General features: G+C 46.8%; 1 protein-coding gene across 6 annotated transcripts in view; it reads left to right on the top strand.

Moving 5' to 3' along the window:
* The window catches only part of FGFR3 (fibroblast growth factor receptor 3), a 58,139-nt gene that overhangs the window by 30,755 nt on the left and 7,740 nt on the right, over window positions 1-19,644 (top strand). Inside the window, exons 4-12 of one of the 6 annotated variants that reach the window (XM_040592136.1) lie at window positions 2,741-2,910; window positions 7,540-7,663; window positions 8,082-8,272; window positions 11,604-11,754; window positions 15,663-15,856; window positions 16,763-16,908; window positions 16,999-17,120; window positions 18,364-18,474; window positions 18,632-18,822. In XM_040592136.1, the coding sequence (XP_040448070.1) occupies window positions 2,741-2,910; window positions 7,540-7,663; window positions 8,082-8,272; window positions 11,604-11,754; window positions 15,663-15,856; window positions 16,763-16,908; window positions 16,999-17,120; window positions 18,364-18,474; window positions 18,632-18,822 (1,400 nt within the window). Of the gene's footprint in view, window positions 1-2,740; window positions 2,911-7,539; window positions 7,664-8,081; window positions 8,273-11,603; window positions 11,755-12,877; window positions 13,023-15,662; window positions 15,857-16,759; window positions 16,909-16,998; window positions 17,121-18,363; window positions 18,475-18,631; window positions 18,823-19,644 lie in introns of all 6 variants that reach the window. The other 5 variants (XM_040592146.1, XM_040592154.1, XM_040592164.1 and 2 more) reach the window with 5 other exon arrangements.

A 19,644-nucleotide genomic window follows, 5' to 3' on the forward strand; every position in this document is an offset into this window, starting at 1 on the left:
GTCTCCTGTGAGATTCCAACTCATCTTTTGAGTGAGAAAACGTGGTGAAACATTACCTGCAGAACAGGCAGCTGGTGTAGAAAGGGGAAACCCCAGCAAAAGCACAGCCCAAGGAGGAACCTGGTCCTGGCGGGGCGGCCATGCGATCTAGTTACACCCTCATGCCCGGGTGAGTGTCACTAATGCCATGAAATGGGATTTATGGTAGGCAGATATGTTAATCAAACAACAAACAGCAGGTTATTCAGCTGCCTTTCTTAGCATTGGTGGAGAGGGACTTCTCCATCCATGCCTGGCCTTTCCCTGAACTCTTCCCTGTAGCCCTGTTAACCTCCTGTAAAGTCTCCAGGAAATCAGGGTGTGTTGCCAAAATGAAGCGTTCAGCCAGAAAATAGCCAGTGCTTCAGAAACCAAGGACCAGATGTCTCCCAACATCGTTTCTGCAGCTCCCTCCTCTTCAGCCTTCCCAGCACCACCCCAGCTCTCCTCCTCCAGATTCACCCCCCTGCTGCTGCCTGGGCTTTTGCCCAGCCTTTACTTGGCTTCTGCCCTTCCCAAAGCATGCAATAGCAGCATCTTCCTTTATCATCAAGACCTACTCTTCCTTTAGGGGTTGCACCCACTTTTCTAACATTTTTTGGAATATTCCTCTTTTTTGTGCAGTTCTACCATTTTTCTAAGCTCGGCTGTTGGAATGTAGGTGGCTACATGATGTCCTGCTTTAGCTCACATTACCGTAGCATTTGAGGGCTCCTGGATGTGCTGTCGGTTCACAGCAAAATTTGCAGCCAGGGTTTTGCAGGAACATGGGAATTGCAGGGATTCCTTCTTTTGCTTCTGTTTGTGCCAGCTGTACTCCTGCTCTGGTGCCATCCTGGCACGAAAAGGGCCTTAAGCAGTTTTGTTTAAAAAATGAGGCTTATGCAGCATGGGTGAGCACCACATCCCTCCAGTACGTGGAGCTGACCCTGACAGGCATCACAGTGTGTTGTCCCAGGCAATCTGAGGGCAAATGCAAGCACTCAGTACTGATTTCTCTCCCTGGGACCACGTTACTGAGGCACCTACCGATATCTAGCTGCCCGGCTGCAGAGGTGTGAAAGCGATGAGACATGAGAGCGATGTGCCCAGTGGATGGTCTCCTGGATGTAGCTCCTGACATCCAGTTCCTCATGGCCAAATGGGCTTCACAAGTAGCCATGGAGAGAGGGGACCATGTGGAGAGTGTTAGCAGGTACTAAAAAATGGGTGGGTGCATGGATTGCCTTGGCTGAGCTATATGACCTTGCCTGCAAGGCCGTGGAGCTGAAATGCAGCAGGGAGCCTGCACAGAGGACACTGGCGAGTTAGACCAAGGTGGAGTCATCACTGACTTACTTGGAATTGCAAAGGGATGGGTGTCATGGAGCCAAACATGTTGAGGCTAAGTACATCAGGGAGCACTGAAGAAAGGGAGCAGCTCGAGTGCATCTCACAGGGATGCAACAAGAGGGAAAACTTTGTACACCCTTGTCGTGAAGGGGAGGGGGATTGCAGAGGCTTCAGGGTGGCGCTGAGTTGGGGCTGTGATGCTGGGTGATGTTTCTGATCTTCATCACCGCTGTGGGAGTGGCCAGCAGCATGCTTTCCCCACATCTTTGGCGGCCGTTGTGCTCTCCAGGACAGTTCTTGAAGGACCAGCACCTTCCGCTTGTCTTGGCCAGTAGCACATGGGTCTCTGCAACTGGTGGTTTTGGGTACTCCATGTCTGTGGATGCTTCCTTCCCATCTGGAGGAGATGCCAGTTAGGCTCTTCGGTCTCCTTTTTGCTATTTTGCAGCCCAAACGCTGTCTGCCCCCGTCTCCCTTTGGCTTTGGTGTGGAGCGCAGAGCTGGGGGTTTGGACGTGGCCCCTGGCATGGCAGGGAAGCGCCCCACATGCAACTCGGTGGTGTTGCCTTAAGCAGAAATGAAAGCTTGGGAGGCTTTACAAAAAAATTTTCTTCTCAGTATGAATTTGCTGCTGCTGCCGCCTTAATTTGGAGCTAATATGTAATGTTTGTAACACAGCCAAGAAACATTGTTGCACTTGAGGCAGATTATAAAAAGTATCTCATGCTAACACTGGTGTTTTAAAACTTATCCGTGTTCAAAGGTAACATGAATCTTTAAAACTAAAATCACTTGTACTTAAAGAACATAAACATGATAAACCAGTTTGACACTGGCTTTTTTTTTTTTTTTTCTCCCTTTCCTTCCCTTAAGGAGGCTGCACTACATTTGTGCTCACTGAGAAGCAACATTTTCCAATGCACTCAGCTAACACTTTTCCTCTGCTCCCTTGCTGGCCCATCAACTTTTTTTACAGTTCCAACATCTTTCTGCTGTTCGTGTTTCTTGGCTACTATTGTCCTGAAGGTACATCTGTCTCTTTTTACATGCTGAGGCCAGATTCTCATCCTGATCTGGAATAACTCTACCTGTTGATTTAAAAGCAGCTATTCCAGATTTATACTGGCATTACCGAGACAAGAACCTGGTCGTGAACCTTTCATCACAAACCTAAAATGCAAACACCCTGCCTATGTCTATGAGAGTCATTTAGCTGGAAAGTGTTTCTGCGTCATTTATCTTAAGTGCAGCAGGTAGCAATTTAACTGTCACTCTGCACATGCCAAAGCCTCCTCAAATGCATCTGCTCACCAGCTGATATCCTCAGCAGCAGAAAAGGGCCTGTTAAACTTGGTCTCCCCTTCCTTAGGTGTTCCCTTCTGGACCCGGCCAGATAAGATGGAGAAGAAGCTGCTGGCAGTTCCCGCTGCCAACACCGTTCGCTTCCGATGTCCTGCGGGTGGAAACCCAACTCCTTCCATCTACTGGCTGAAAAATGGCAAGGAGTTCAAAGGAGAGCATAGGATTGGGGGCATCAAGGTAAGGCCTTGGTCTGGATCTCTGTTTTTGTCAGGAGCTTTCTACCAACTGTAGAAAATTGTATTTCACAGTGAGTAACATGTAAATACATGTAAGTGCACGATCCTGACTCTGGGAATGCAAGTGTTTCTCGTAGCCATAGCAATTGCTGGACATCGAAGTGTTAAAAAGAGCTTCTGTTCCTTGGGATTGAAGGCCAGTTCCCTCTGGGTTTGTCAGGGAGTAGGTAAAAATGAGGCTGGGTTTACGGTTGCGTTGTGGACAGTGATGAGAAAGCAGGAGCAGAAACTTCTGTCTTGATTTCTGGAGATTAACCCAGTGCATTGAGACTTGTTAGACCAAGCCATACCTACTCCCAGCTTTCAAGGAAAACTGACTTGTCATCCTTTGAAGGTGTAGGAAGGACCTCACCAAAGAGCTGGGCTGTCGTGCTGGTGGTCATTAACATTCTCGTGGTATAAATCACTGACCCTTGGTCAAGTACTGGATTCCTCGTAGCCAGAGTAATAGCATCTGCTCCTTGGCTGCTTGCTTCTCCCTCCTTCCTTTCTACCATGAGGTGTTCTGGAAAACGCTCTGGCTTGTGTTTGTAGATAAAACTAAGGGATGCAAAACCCCACTGCACTCAAATGGCTTAATTAGCCAGAAGTTTCTGTGCTACTGTATATGATGAAATACAGCAGGATTTGAATAGGAAAGTCAGCTCTTCTCTGATTTTGTTGTTACTGCTTAGTCCCTTAGCTCCCGTAGTGAAGTCGCAGTCAGGCCCCTTTCTGGTTTTATGTGGGGAGAATAGAACTGGCAGCAGCTGATGATAACAAAATGAGTGTAGCAGGAAGGACTCGAGCAGCAGTTCTTGCCTGTGCTCTGCCAGCCCTGACGTATCCCTGGGCTGCTGCTGAGGAGAGAAGGTGATTTTTAGGAAGGCACCTTCATCAGTACTCTGAATAGCTGTGTGCTGATGCCTACCACATCTGTAGTGTTTTGAAAGCGAGCTAGGCATGCAAAACATGCCGGGCTCCAGAAACCAGCGAAGGATTCAGAAAAGCCTTCCCTCCCCACAGTTTTGGGCCGTTTCTTTCCTGTTAGCTCAGACCCGTTCCTGAAAGAGCCTTTTGTGATTGCTTCAGTGAAGCCTTTGAAGCTTCCTGCTCAGTCCTGTCCCTGCTCCAGCCTGGATGAGGCTGAGGACACGGGCAGGGTTGGATCTTGTGAAAAGTTAAGGAGCAAAAAGAAGTGGGGAAGTAACTCCTGTGGGTAAACAGCCTTTTCGGCAGGTAGCAATCCCAGAGCACAAGCATCTTTCACTAATTGCAGGCTGTGAGGATCATCATGAAGTGTTTTCAGGCTTGCGTGTGCCGTTCGAACAGCTTTTTACAAAACTATGTGACATCAGCTGTACTAAATTATGCTTGCAGAATAAAATCTAAAGCTGAAAGCAATTCCCCTACCCACTTCCCAGTGGTTTTAATCTATCCTTGAGTTTAAATTGACACATTTCATCCTCTGCAACATGGTAGTGAATCTTTGGCATCGCTGTGCTTTGTTTCTCTAGGGGCACCTTCCAGCAACAAGCTGATGCTTAAAAGAGCTATTGAAGGCAATGTCAGGCCAATTACAGCAAGATTGGTTTAAGCTCTCTATCTGTCTAGGTGTAGTTCTTTGTCCCTTTCTTGATATAAAGACATCTTTCTCTGTCTGTAATTTTCCTTCCCTTATTTGCTTGCTTTTGCTCTTGAGCTGTGGTTAGATGTAAGTAGTCTAAAGTAAATCTCATCCAATATAAATATACTGGTAGATATCAGCTGCAATTTGAACCAGAAAAAGAGATTGAAAACCTGCTCAGTATCTGATGTATTTAAGATTTAAATTCCCTGTTACAACTTAACTTCATAACAGGATTAGGCAGCTTGAAAAGAAAGGGCAAGATCCAGATCCGGCAGAGTTTGGTTGGCTTACTTCATCTCGATCTCATCTTAACCCAGAAATCCGTGAGCTGGGAATGTTCTCATTTGTTTTCAGTGTGTGGAAGAGTTTAAATGTTGATTGTGAAAGCTCTGTGGTCAGCACATGCAAGCTGACCATTATTCCACTTCTGCCTCTCGCAAATGGCATTTAGAACTCCTGTGATTGCCTGGTGTAAAGCCTGCAAGAGGGAAGGGCGAGCACTGAAAACATGAAGTGCAGACTAACCTAGTGTTGTTACAGTTCATCCTTAACTAGTAAAGAAAAGAAATTCATATGACTTATCTTATGAAATTTCCCAAAGAGCATTAATGGTTAAATCCTTGTTGGAATCTCTAATATCATAAGCCTGTGTGTGTTAAATGACCCTAGAAGGGAAGATTGAGGGGAGGGGAGATAGAGGATTATGCCTTCCCCAGACCATTGCACTGACTTGCATACCAGTCGGGCAAACACAGACTAAGGTTCTAAGTGTGTCTGCAAATGTTTGTTTCACAAGGAGCCAAGAATGACAACACCAAATAAACCAGAGGGATTTCCAGTATCTCACTCACTTGATTAATGCCTGCACTAAGTCACTTCATGTTTCTAGTGTTTTATCAAGTGTGGCAACTATCCTAACTTGGAAACGTTCCTTTTTATTATCCTTTAAATCTAGATGCCTCTCTCAACCTGAAAAAAAAAGTAAATCTCATTGCTTCTAGAAGAGTTTCCAGACAAGTTCTGCCCCATGAGTCTGTGCCCCCCAGGTTTTGCTCTCTGTTCAGAGTCCAAAGTCCCCATCATAAACCTGACAAAAAGAAGTGCTTTGAAAGTGTCATAGAAGAGTCTTTGAAAGTGCATCCTAAGTAAAACACCTAATTTGGACCTGATTTTATAATACAGGTCAGACTAGGGAGTTGCCCATGTTATCTGGAGCCCCATATCCTTTGAGTAGCTCCTGGGGTTCCAGACACAAATACTTTGCAATGCCGAAAAGTGGATTAAAAGTCTTGAGACACAACTATGAGACAAGCTAGTTTGGAAATGAGCCACTGAGGAGCCACAAATTTGCACTGAAACTTCCTTGCCAGTCTGGTATGTTCAGGTGAACTTGGGGTCCAGGCTCTCTGTTCTCTGTAATTGCCACACTGTCACAGAGATGCACCAAGTGGAATGTTGCTTTAAAGGTGTAATGTTGGTTCGGCATTGAGCTGCACCTGTGCTGTCCTGGGTGGGCAGAGGGTGCAGTCAGACCTGACCAGACATCTGCAACAACCAAGATCTCTGTTTAGGCACAGCATCCTATAACTTGAGATGGAAGGAAATGCTCTATTCAGCAGTCTCTGAAAAGTAGGGGTGCTCGGCAGTGCTTTTCTCAGGGATGCAGAGATCTACAAAGCTTTGTTAAAATTACTTTTGCTTGCTTATCTTGCAACCAAGCTGTCTAGTCCTATGACTTTAAGCCTTCCTTTGCAAAATTCTGGCTTTAATTGCAACTTGGCCCTTTAAAGGGAACCATGTGGATGTAATTTATGTGTAGCAAAAGAGGTTAAATAACTTCATATTTGAGTTCACCTGCTGCAGCAAGAAACCTCCAGGAGCAATTACGCCCTTGTTTTTTCCATCAGCCCTTGACATTCTGTAGCGCAGTGTTATTGTAATCTCCTGCTTCTGTGTCCTTGGAGTCACCTTCTAAATGTTTAATAAAGTTAAATGTTTTGCTCTGGGAAGCAGAAGGCATCAAATTAATATCCAGAGATTTAGAGAGCTTTCATACAGTATGCATCCTGAAGTCATCTTTGTTACTGTTGATTGCTTTCTGTATTAATTCAAGATTTGCTTTCTATATCCATTATTTCCTTTATACTCATTAGAAACAAACGTTGTAGCTGGGATCACAGGGCAGCAGGTCAGGGTGGGATGAGGGTTCTGCTTTCCCTTCTGCTACTGAACAGCCAACAACTCTGGACATGAGCCACATCCAGAAAACCAACTAGTATAATACTTGGTGCCAAAAGAGAAGGGCTGACCAAGCATCCTACGGACCAGACTTGGGGCTGGGCATGTTTTCCTGTGTTTTTTACAGGGAATTTAGGGGACTAACTGTATTACAGACATTCATTTCTGTTCAGACAGATGCCATGACCTGTTGCTTCCATAGCACACATCTTTAAAATATCTCACAGATGGGGTAAGAAGTACAATTTTTATTGTTTATAGTCATCTTATGGGTTATACGTAGTAGTTGGTAAAGATCTGCAGATGGGAGTAAAATATTTTGAGTTGACAGAGTCTCTGTACCAGAGTGGTCTGGCAGAGGGGACCAGCAGACTGGAGTTACCTTAGCTGGTGCCTTCTGAAGTCATTACTCTAATGAGAGGTGCCACATGCAGCTGTCACCAGGTTTCATTATTGTTACTATTGTGGAAGCATCTGCAAGTCCCCGTTGCAATCTCAGCATGTTACATTGTGTTGCACTGTTCCTGCATTGGTCTTAATTCCTTTTCACGTTAAGCCTTTAATGACCCTTGAAATGGGTCCTTGTGATTTTCAGGACTACTCTGGGCTCCATTCATGCTGGCCAAGTGTGCAGAAAGAAGCTCACTGGTTGTTCACTGATTTGAATGGTCTGGTGATGAGGGTACTTGACCATGAGCTTGATGGTTTGATTTCTTCTTCCAGTTGCGACACCAGCAGTGGAGCTTGGTGATGGAGAGTGTCGTGCCATCAGATCGAGGAAATTACACCTGTGTTGTGGAGAACAAATATGGAAACATTAGGCACACATACCAGCTTGACGTTTTAGGTGAGATTTCACTGTTTTCCCTCGACAGCTGATCTGTGGTGATGTTGAACAGGTGCCTGGAGAGATATGGGAAGCAGGTTTCTTTCTCCAAGTACTGGATCACGTGTCCTCTAAAACCAACAAGCTTCCTCTTGGCCAACAATTCAGACTCATATTGGTGATCAATAAATTAGTTAGTTGGTCTATAGAGGGGCCAGAGAAGGAATGGCAGGGCTGAGAGGCCTCCTCCGTTCCCAGGTGGCTCTTCCCTGTTTGGCTTGAGAAGCGCTGGGGAGAGCAGTGGCCAGGACACCTGGAGGGACAATCCCAGTCTGCACCCTTCCTGCTGAAAAGCCAGCAGATGAAGTGTTCAGAGAAGAATCCTTGCTGGAAGAAGGACAAGGAAATTAGGATTTCCCTCTCTTTTTCTGTTTTTCAGAAAGGTCACCCCACCGACCAATCCTGCAGGCAGGGCTCCCTGCCAACCAGACCGTGGTGGTAGGGAGCAATGTGGAGTTTCATTGCAAGGTCTACAGTGATGCCCAGCCTCACATCCAGTGGCTGAAACACGTGGAAGTCAATGGCAGCAAATACGGACCCGATGGGACGCCCTACGTCACGGTGCTGAAGGTTGGTACCTGCTCCTTCTTCTCACCCTCAGGGCAGTCCTTCTTTAAGCTTGTGCAGTGGAATACTCTGCTTTTTGGAGGGGGTACAGCAGAGATGCCCTAAAGTCAATGTTCCAGGCTCTTCTGTTTGCCAGAGATAACACAACTACTGTAGTGGCGCAGATAAGCAAGGTAGTTATAAGAGCTGAGGCAACTGTGAGAAATGCAGCATAATAAAAGGGCTGTCAGATTGCATTTGACCTAAAATTGTAAAAGTAACCCTTTTTTGCAGCTTCAGTAGAGGTATTTTCGGGGCTTATTAAAATAAAAGGCTCCCAACTAAAACACATTCTTTTGTTTTCCAAGTAATCACACTACAGCGTGCACGTACTAAATGATGCTGAACTACCAGCACCTGAGAGCCAAGATAGTCTTGTTCCAGCCACTAACATCTGTGAACATTGCTATTATCCGTGCTCCGGAAAGTTTTTGGTTTTTTTTTTATTTAGCAAAATGTCACTTAGTAAGATTTGACTTTGCTAAAATGCTTTCTTGAAAGGGAACTTCCAGATTACAGCCAGAACAAGCCAGCAGGTCTCGTTTCCCCTATGTAAACCTATGTAAACATAAATCACAGAGAACAGAGTGAAAATCATATTGGACTTTTAAAATATCTTTTTTTTTTCTTTCTTTCAATAATTCAAGGCATTCTGTGTTGGTTTTTATTAAAATATATAGGGCCAAATGGAGGTTTTCTGGTTTTGCATTTATAGCTGAAAGCAGATTTTGGCCCTGCAGTTTCACACTGAGGTTGTCCTGCACATGGACATCCCCCCAACACGTTCTGCTGCACACACCCTTCTTCTCTTCGTATGAAGTTTTTTAAAAACAAACACTTATCAGACAGCATCTACGAAACTGCAACTCAGCCAGATACATGATAATAAAAGCCAGAGACCCTGGAAATAATTACACAGATTGAAATAACAGATTGGTTGGAAGAAATGGTTGGAGACAGTTCTTCAGGACTGGCAACACGTGCTTCTCCGAGTTGATAAAACTCTTTTATTTTCTCGCCGTCTCTCCAAATGTGTTTGAATTATGCATGTTTGAATTTCCCCCTGGTTTCACAGCCCAGTACCAAGCTCTGAATAGCTGGCTGTGTCACATGCCATCTAGTATAGTCTCCGAGCTCTGTGTGTGGTCCCCGTGGGATAAAGTGCTACCTTTTGGAAGTTTGCAGAGCCGCTGCGAACAGTGCCTTGTGTCACAAGCACAACCTCCCATTTTGCTGTGGCAAAGAACATGTAAATAGTCCGTATAAATAGTGTTTTAAAATTAAGTTGGAGCGACACCGGGGTGGCTAGGTAATTAGAATTGCCAAATACCTTCTCTTCTGTGGACGGCAAAGGCTCCGCATTCCTCGAAGGGGAGCACAGGCAGGCGTTTGAAAGCACAAGTTTTGTTTGGTTTTATTTTTTTGCTGAATAGGACCAGCACACGTCTATTTACTACTTCTGGTTAATCGGGAATGCTTTGAATTGTATTAATGCCGGCATCAGCACTGGGGCATGGAGCATTTCCATTTTGGGATGCATCTTTTGTGCGCCAGTACTGGGCCTCTGTGGAGCTGTGTCAGGCCCAGCTTTGCAGGGATTTTTTTTTTAATGTGTTTGTGCTTGTTTTTTAAAAATAAAGATCTGATAAAATGATCTTGCTGTCATCTTGGGGCCAGTCCGTTGGCTTTACGGACTTCTTCCCCTCATGCCACACAGTGCTGTGCTCTGACCCAGCATCCTGGCGGTGCTGCTGGAGCAGGGTGCTGTTAACACCCTTCCCTGCCCACAGCTGCTTTAGAAAAGGCTCCCTCCTGCCCAGTGCCAAGGTGCCTGCAGGGAGATAAGGCTTTTTTTATCAGTCTGCCCTTCCCTCCTGCTTTCAGGAGATTTTGTGGAGTGTAGGAGCTGCTATGGGGCAGTTAATATATGGGGAGTATCCTGGTCTCCATCGGGGCGAAGGGGACAGAGAGGTGCCCAGCACATGAAGTTCCCCCCTCAGATCTAAAGAAGGGGGGCAAACCCCACCCCAGTCCAGATGGATAAATTGAATGCTGTACTTTCAACCCATTTTTTAAACAGCCTGGCAAAACCAAGCCATCACCTGCATCAGTTCCTGAAAGCCTGGGCTAATTTGTGATCAAAGGAAACCTCTTTTTCTTTGCAGAAAAGCACTAAATGCATTCCAGTTACAGAGCGGGGGCTGGCAGCGCTGTGCCCAAGCTTTGTCAAAGGCTAAATTGTATGTTCTGCATTGAAACATGCCCGGTTTAATTATAAACAAGGCAGCAACAGCAGGCAGGCACGTTTCCCCACTAGTTGGGACGGACAAACTTGCCAGCACATAATCCTTAGAGATGAGATCAGGTCAAAGCTGGTGGTGGTTGCCATCAGACGTGGACACTGGAGCTCCTCTCTGATACTGCCTCAGGGTTCAGTTCCTAATAACCCGTCAGGTCTGGCCGCCCTGTTGCTTTTCATGGGCTGCAAGTCATATTGGCAGGATCAGGCCTTGCAGTCGAAGGCACTGAGGCTGAGCTGGAGACCATAAGGCCAAAAATGAGAAGAGCAATTTCTTTATTTTCATTTCCAGAACTGAAGCTGATATTTTTTCTAGACAGTCCCTAGGCTACTTCTGAGGCCACCCAAAACAGTTGTGCATTTTCAACCAAAATAAAAACAACTGTTAAGGGAAAAAACTGATGTGCTGTTGTAGCAGCCTGGAATAAGAGAAATAAAACCCTTGCTTAAGAGTCTGAAGTTTGTTTGATTTATATGCACCACTTTATTTAGTAAAGAAGAGGCTCCTATAAGCAGTGGAAAAAATTACAGCTAATTTCTGAAAGGCAAAGTCAGCAGCGAGTTTCAGACCGCCACTGCTTACATTTTGTTTCCAAATTCTATTTTGGAATCTGATAATTGAAACAGTATTTGCTGAGCCGGGTTGCAAACACAAATCTATGTTTAAGCCCTTTCTCTGGTGCTCCTGTCTGCAGAGTTATTAGGAAACTGTAGGGCCTTTGGCTGCTGTCAGATGGAGAAGTGGGAAACTGGTCTGTTTTAAAGGAGAAATTGCATGTGTGAAGGGAAGGGAGTTCATCTGCACATGGTTTGGGGGCCAAATGCAACTTCTTTTCTTCACCCAGGCCCTGGGTTAGGTCTCTCACCACGGGGTGAGCCGGGGATGTTGCCACAGCCAAAAAGGGAATAGCCATGAACAGTCAATCCTAGCTGATGTAGGTGCGATGGAGGTATTGTTTGGTTTACTGAAGTTCAGGTTTCTGTCTGTTCCTGCAGTCTTGGATCAGTAAAAACGCTGAAGCCGATGCTAACCTAAATCTGTTCAATGTGACAGAACAAGATGAAGGAGAATATCTGTGTAGAGCCAACAATTTCGTAGGCATAGCCGAAAAACCATTTTGGCTCCACATTCGCAAACCAAAACCAGGTAAACCACAGACTCTGTCCCAAGGCCCTGGCAACTGCAAGAATGAGCTATAACATTTTAAAGAAGCTAGTGATTAAAATTACTATTCATTTTGTATTATACCCTGTCAACTGACGCTGAATGGCTTTATCTTATTTTCTTGCTAATTTTTTTTTTACAAGAATGTAACGCCTATACAGCAATTGCCATGGAAAAATTCCCACAATAAAATGACTGTCAAATTTTGCTATCAATTCTTCACACTTTTATTCCTCTCCCTTCCTTACAATTGAGTGCTGATAACAGAATTGCATGTTAATGACCTGTGATGTTCAAAGCTCCGGAAAACCAAGCCGTTTTAAGATTTTCACCCATAAACCTGATACAATCAGTTCTGTCCCTTGGCGAAGTAATGGAGAAATAGATGTCAGCATTGGCTCATGCAAGCAAACACATTAAATAGAAAGCAGCAGCAACCTCATGGGCTCTGGAGTTTGACTCCAGCCCGGAGCGTTTGGCTGCTGTGTTGCTCAGTGCCACTGCAGGGAAGTTCTTTGCAGGCACCTTCTTGTTACCGGCCTAAGTTACACTACAGTATCGAGGGCTGGGTAATCAATGTGTGGCTTTGAGAAGTCCACTTTGAAAACATTCTGAAAAATTCTAAAACTGTGTATTTTCCGATGAACTAAGGAACCAAAATGTTTGTATATTCCTCTGATCAGCACTTGAGTCTTTCTCCACTACATCTCCCCTCCTTTCTCCTTTCTTTCCATCTTTCCTCTTTTACCATCTTTCTTCCCACCCCCCCCACCCCACCCCACCCCACCCCCCACCTCGTGCTCACCCTACTAACCCAAGGTCAGTCATATTGTGGGGGCAATTTTTCATTTGGATGCTTTTGCTTGCATGCTTCTTTAGTGGGACAGAGTAAGAACCTGGTGAAGGGAACTTTTTTTTGCTTTTGACTACAGGTTGCAGAGGGGAATGAGTAAATAAATATGGAAGATGGGCCATTGGAAAATAAAAAACAACCCACCTTAATCTGCTTTTGAAATTTGCCTGTGGTGTCCTCACACTTGCTGGGAATGTGGCTTATTCTCTGTTTTCCCTCTTTCTATATGTGTGTGTTTTTTTTTCCCCATAGACGGCAGGTGTTAACACAACGGATAAGGAGCTAGAGATTCTGTACTTGCGAAATGTTACTTTTGAGGATGCTGGGGAATATACTTGTCTCGCAGGGAATTCTATTGGGTTCTCACATCACTCTGCTTGGCTGACGGTGCTACCAGGTATTTCCTTCTGTGCTGGCCTCTCCCTCCCTCTCCAGGGTGCCTTGACAATTTGCTTTAGAAATGCCAAGTTCCTGCAGTCCACCCCTTGCTTGGAAGTGGGGGCGTTATCCAGGGAGGGCTCTCCTCTGGGATTTGCTGCAGACCTCTGTTGCATACTCACAGCTGACACTTTGCATTGCATCTCAAGATAAAAATTATTTACTGCAGTAAGCAAATAAAATGCCCAGTATCTTTTTTGATCTAGATAACAGGAAGGTGTTCACAGCCTCTCCTGACTGTTAAGCGCCAAAATCAGGAGACTTCTTCTTACACTGCCAGTGGGAGAAGGAAACCTTTGCAGCAGATGATCCAGGGCGCTTGAATTGGACATGGACTGTGGATCATCTTACGGTGAAAGCTTTCTGTCTAAGCTCATACCTTAGCCTAAAATTAGATACATAAGTTCTTGGTGTGAGTACACCCGTCCCTGCCTGTAGCATGGTTTCCACTTCACAGATGAACAGGCCAAGACAGCGATCTCACCCAGAAGGTCGAGGAGAGTCATCTGTAGATAGAGCCCAGGAGTCCTGGCTCCCAGGGGCATTGCGTGCTGCCTGCTCCAGCTGGGATTGATGAAGGCTGCAGTGGCCTTGAAACCAGTGGCCAGAATGACCTCAGTTTTGTGGTGCTTCCATGTGCAAAGCTCTCATTAACAATGAAGCCACCACAGAATATGCAACAGAGGAGCTTGCTCTCCAAAAGGGGGGAATGAGGCTCTGCTGTCCCTTCACCTACAGATTCTGCCTCTGGCTACAGGGCAGCCTTGAGCACAGTCCAGGAAAGCACCAGCAATATTCATATTGAATCATATGGGTGCTGTGCCTTGCAGTGTAGGAACAGACCAGGAGTATGTTCAGTAGACCCTTACTGCAAGGGCACCCAAAATACTATACACCCGACTTTGGCTCACTCAGTTGTAGACCACATTTGGGTCCATCTTGCAACACATCCATCTCAGGATGTGTTTAGGAACTGGAAACTTTGGCATTTCTAATATTGACTTTATCTGTGCGGATGGTTCGGATGTAATCGCTTTTACTGGGGCTGAAGAAGGTCTCCATGCCCAACCCTGCTGCCAGTGGGATCTGCTGGTCTTTTCTCTGTTCGTTTGCCAGCTCTGTAATAGCTGATCTGATCCTGTTTCTGCTTCTGCCATCCACTGGACGAAAGAAATCATTTCCTTTGGTTAGAAGACTGTTATTTTGAGTATCTCTGTCTCATCTGACTGTTAACACTGCTTTTATAATGTTTGAACTCACACCTCTTTTTAAGCGAAGAATAAGCAGGAGAAAAACCACCAAAAAAACTGAAGTGGAAGTTTATATTGAAGTCAGACGCGGTGGAGGACAGTCGCCTGTGCAGCAGCAGGCACTGAAGCACTGCCCACAGGGAGGCGGTGGGATACAGCCCATCTGGGGAACCTCTGCTTGTTAAATGCTGTCCACGCTATGGGAGAGGTGTGTGAAGCAGAGGCCAAGATGGTGCAAGCCAAGGCAGCAAGAGCTGTGGCACCAACCATAATGCCCAATCCTGGGAGATCTGGTAACCCTTCCTCGCAGGAGGAGATGGCCGCTTGGCAGGATCTGGCCCTGCAGGGCTGGCACACAGGCTGATGCAGCCCCCAGTGTCACCATCAGCCTTTTCCCCGTGTTCCCTGGGACACAGCCACCAAAGACCAGACTCAGAGCCTGCTGCTGCCAGGGGAAAGCTCCCGCTGCTTGCCAAAGACACTGCTTTGGGGCAGCAGTGATGTACACAAGCCATTAGCGAGCTAACCTCACCGGCATGACTTCATTATAAAGTTTCTCACTGCTGACTGTTCCTCTGATGCCAGCACACCTTTGGGGAACAGAAGACCAGTCCCACCATGACCCTGTCCTCTGGTCTATGTGCCTGTCCTGAAAGGAACAAGGGGAGAAACACAGCTGAGCTTTGGTGGTCCCCAGAAAGTCATGCTAGCAGGTAGCCACTGCTGATGGGCTCATGCCATTACCCTCCCAACGCTGCCATCTCTCTGGGCCAGACCTTCAGCCTCTTCCCAGGAGAACTAAGTTTTATGAAATAATTCTGCAAATTGCTCTTATGAAGCTTTTTCTCTTGTGTGATGCCTTACCCCTGCGTGCCCCTCAAGCCCCTTGGTCCCTCAGGGCAGTCACTGGTCCAGTGGAAATCTTTGCTGGAGAAGCCGAATTGGCTAAGTGCAGCAAACCCCAGTCCTGCAGCCTTTGCACATACAAGGCATCCAGGTATGTGGTGTGGATGTGCAGGGAAAGCAAGATCTGGGTCAGAGGGACAGCACGCACACATGAAGATGCCTTCAGCCTAGAGCAGTGGTTTTCAGCCCGTGAGCTGAAGTTAGAAATCCCAGGGCTGCGTCAGCAGGCAGTAAGGTTACCCCCAAAAAGGCAGACTGAAGGGATGTTTTAGCTGCAGCCATGGGTAGAAAACCACTGGCCTAGGAGGGTGCCCTTACTGAAGTTACTCAGCAGATTGGCATAGCTGAGCAAGTTCTCCTCAAATTCTTTGCACTGCACGTGTGTAGTTGTGTGCAGGCAGCTACCTGCCCAGTCCTGACTGCCATCTCTTGTCACCCCGCAGCGGAGGAGCTCATGGAAATGGATGATTCAGGCTCAGTGTACACTGGCGTTCTCAGTTACGGCACTGGCTTTGGTCTCTTAGTTGTGGTGCTGATCAGTGCGACTATCTACAAGATGAAAATGCTAAACAAAAAAGCCATGAACACCCCCACTGTACAGAAAGTCTCCAAATTTCCACTCAAGAGACAGGTAACAGAAAGTAGATACAAGATTCCTATTCCCCCCTATGGCCATCCCCCTTTCCCCCTGCCCCTGCTTTGAAATTTTCTCTCTAGGTGAGAAGCTCTACCAGAAAATCATTGCCCAAGAGGGACATAAGTTGGCTGCAGTCTAGGATTTTAAACCCGTTATTCATTTGTTCCTGTTCCAGTGGAGCAGTAGCTGGTGGCAGCTGGCTCTGGTTCATGAGCAGCTCCCGGGCAGCCACATTTTCGTTGCCCCTGTCTGAGGGGGGTGGCAGTGCAGCTATGGATGATGCAGAAAGCACGTCTTGCAGGGCAGCAGTTTAGTCGAGGCTCCCTGGTGGAGCAGGGATTTGGGGAGCAAGAAGATGTTCAGTTGTGCCCTGCTTTCACGGAGGTCACTGAACCCAGAGCAATTCTCATGGAGGTGGGAGAGGGTCCTCTTCCTCTGTGCTATTAGAGATGCTCTGCTGCACGTAATTGCAGAGAGGCAGGAGCAAAAGGCACCACGTGAAACCACGTGGCGAAGGATACAGATTTTATGGCTTTGGCTGCAAGCTTGTGGTGGGCACCTACAGTGCAAGAACAGAAGTCACTCCATAGGCTATAAGTGCTGTGGAGATGCACACGGAACAAATGTACAGATTATATACCTGCTGCCTGCTGGAGGGCACTGGCTGACCTGTCGCTTCTTTCCACCAGCTGAAACCCTGACCACAGGTGCTTAGATCAGTGCATTTCTGCAAGGATGGGAGGAGAGGAGAGAGAGGTGGAGGGTGTGGGAGACTGCCCATTTAGAAATCACTGGAAAGATGTCAGTGGGCAAAGATAGCTCAAACCCCCTCAGTGATCCATTTCAGGCGCTGCCTGCCCTGGGAATACAGTTGGCAATAACACTTCATTTGCTCTACCCAAGCAGGTGTCGTTGGAGTCCAACTCTTCCATGAATTCCAACACGCCCCTGGTCCGGATTACACGTCTCTCTTCCAGCGATGGGCCGATGCTGGCCAATGTCTCTGAGCTGGAACTGCCTCCGGATCCCAAGTGGGAATTGGCACGCTCTCGGTCAGTCAAAACTACGGGTTGGGGTCTCTGTGCCTGCAGTAGTGTCGCCACCCTGGTACCCACTCATGTGCCTGCTTGTTCTCCCTTCAGCCTGACCTTGGGAAAACCGCTCGGTGAGGGGTGTTTTGGCCAAGTGGTGATGGCAGAAGCGATTGGGATTGATAAGGACAAGCCAAACAAAGCCATCACGGTTGCTGTCAAGATGTTAAAAGGTATGGGGAGTCCACAGAGGACAGAACAGCATGCCGCGCTAGGATTTCCTCTCCTTGCCTCTCTTTTAAGTCTTTTGTACAAACAGATTCAACAGAAGAAAGCAAGAACAACCTTTCTTCCCCTTCACCCACATAGCCTGGGGGTGAGGGCTGTCTCCTTGGAGAGCACAAAAAGTGCAAATCCCATCAGGAAGAGGGCCTGGGAATTAACCCAGTTCTCTGCCAAGGGGTAATAGCATCGCTGAGAAGAAGGGGAACCCCCTTCACTTCTAGCCAGCTCTGTGAATCAGCCCACTCCTTAGCCCTCCCATAGCAAGTGCTGCCTGTTCTAGCAAAAGCTTGTGCAACAAGCTTAGGTGGAGCTTGCAGAAATCCACTTGAGAGACTCCTTGAGGAGCTTGTTAATTGAAGAAACTTGATCCCAAACTCCTGAGAGGTTAAAGGGAGGCCAAAAATGGGGGAGTCACTGGGCACCTCTGGATGAGTCTCTGCTTCACATCCTTCTACTCTGCACAGCAACTGGACAACACACAGACAAAATCACCCTGAGGAATTCAGCTGGGGCAAGCAGGGCAGATGTTCCAGCAGTGAGCAGCCCAGGGTTAAGGTTACATGGGGTGACACTTTTAAAAAATAGTATTTCTTATCAGAAAAGGATGTTTACTTTACATTTCCTTCAGTCCATTCTGAAGCTGGTTTTGGGAGCAGGAACATTTACATCTTCCCAAACCAAAGCATTCATTTGGGGAGGCGTCTCCCTATTTTTCTACTTTTTTAGAAAAGTAGAAAAGATGCACATAGCTTTCGTAGAAAAATTGCAGTTCTCCTTGCAAAAAGTACATTGCTTCCTGTAACCCCTCTCCTAGCTCTGACCTTCCACCATCCTTAACTCATTGCCCCTGGAGACGAGGGAGGGAAACAATCAGAAAATCAAAACGATCCCAAGTGCCAAAACTGACTGTTTTGCTTAACTTACCAGGATGTAACAGAAGGTGAGGGGTTTATTGATTTCCATATGGGCGTTTATCTTTATCTCCATTTATTTTGGGGTTTATCTTTTTTTTGGTGATACTAGGTTTTGGTTTTATTTTGATTCTTCTTCCCAAAGCGGAATAAAAACTAATACTGCCATATTTTGAGTACTGTTTCCACCAAATGACTATGCAGCAGTTTTATTAACCACTTCCCAAAATACCGATACTCTTCCTGACATTTTTTTCCTTTCCTGTCTTGCTTTCTGCAGATGATGCCACAGACAAGGACCTTTCTGATCTGGTCTCTGAGATGGAAATGATGAAAATGATTGGGAAGCATAAAAATATTATTAACCTCCTTGGTGCCTGCACACAGGATGGTATGTAGCAAAGCAGCCTGGTGCTCACAGGGCCGTGGGAGGCTCAGGTTTGACTGTCCCTTCCATGCAATTGCTCACTGGCTGCCCAAAATGTCCCAGACTGGGTTTCAGTGGTTGGCTGTTCCTCTGCTGGATGCTGATGTGCTCTTACTTGCAGGACCACTCTACGTGTTGGTGGAATATGCATCAAAGGGGAATTTGCGGGAATACCTCAGGGCACGTCGCCCACCTGGCATGGACTATTCCTTCGACACCTGCAAGCTGCCTGAAGAGCAGTTGACATTTAAAGACCTGGTTTCCTGCGCCTACCAGGTGGCCCGGGGCATGGAGTACTTGGCATCTCAGAAGGTGAGCTGAGAAACCTCATTTGGAAGAAGTGTCAGTCAGACCCATGTTTTGGAAAGCACGCAATGTTTGGTATGTGTGGTGTGCAGGACAACCTCAGGCAAAACGTTGCAGGCTTCTCCCTTTAGAGACCAGAATTTTTGATATGAAGTATCTCGAATTTTTTACTGGAGGCTTCATCTGTATGCAGAAGTTCCTGTATGCTAGCTGCATCCATGTGCCATGCAGCTGTACAGCCCTTGCTGTCACCTGCAGGCCCGTTAGCATCCCCAAAAGGCGTATGAAAGCACAAGCAACCCAGACCTTGGTGCCTGTCTTCACCACACTCGTAAAGGTAACTTTCACATGTGCCATCCTGAGGCTCAGGCAGCAGCGGTCATGGTGAGCATCACACCAAGTTGTGAGCTTCCACCATGGGAGATGTTACGTTAGACAGCAGTCAGGAGCTGCTGAACCCTTGTTCCCCCCATCTTCCTTCTGAGATGGCTAAAAATGCAGAGCACTCACAAGGAAGCTGAGATCCTGGGTGTAGCTCATGCATTTGCAGCTCTCACCAGCACACGTAGGCTTGGTAGGAGCGGACCTGGCAGTGCATTTGGCTCCGTGCGTGGCCACGCCTAGGATGCTCCTTGGGGAGCATTCTGCTGACACTGAGCCAGCTGCTGCATTTTCTTACATCATGGCATGGGACTAGTCCTGATTTACCCTGGCATCAGCAAGTGGAGAATCAGGCTTTGGGTTCACGAAACTGTGCACCAGCCGGCGTGACCTCTTTTTGCGGGCAGGGAGCACAGAGCGGCAAGAGCAATTTCCACTTCACATGTC

Source organism: Falco naumanni, chromosome 1, assembly GCF_017639655.2.
Source record: "Falco naumanni isolate bFalNau1 chromosome 1, bFalNau1.pat, whole genome shotgun sequence".
Taxonomy (NCBI): domain Eukaryota; kingdom Metazoa; phylum Chordata; class Aves; order Falconiformes; family Falconidae; genus Falco; species Falco naumanni.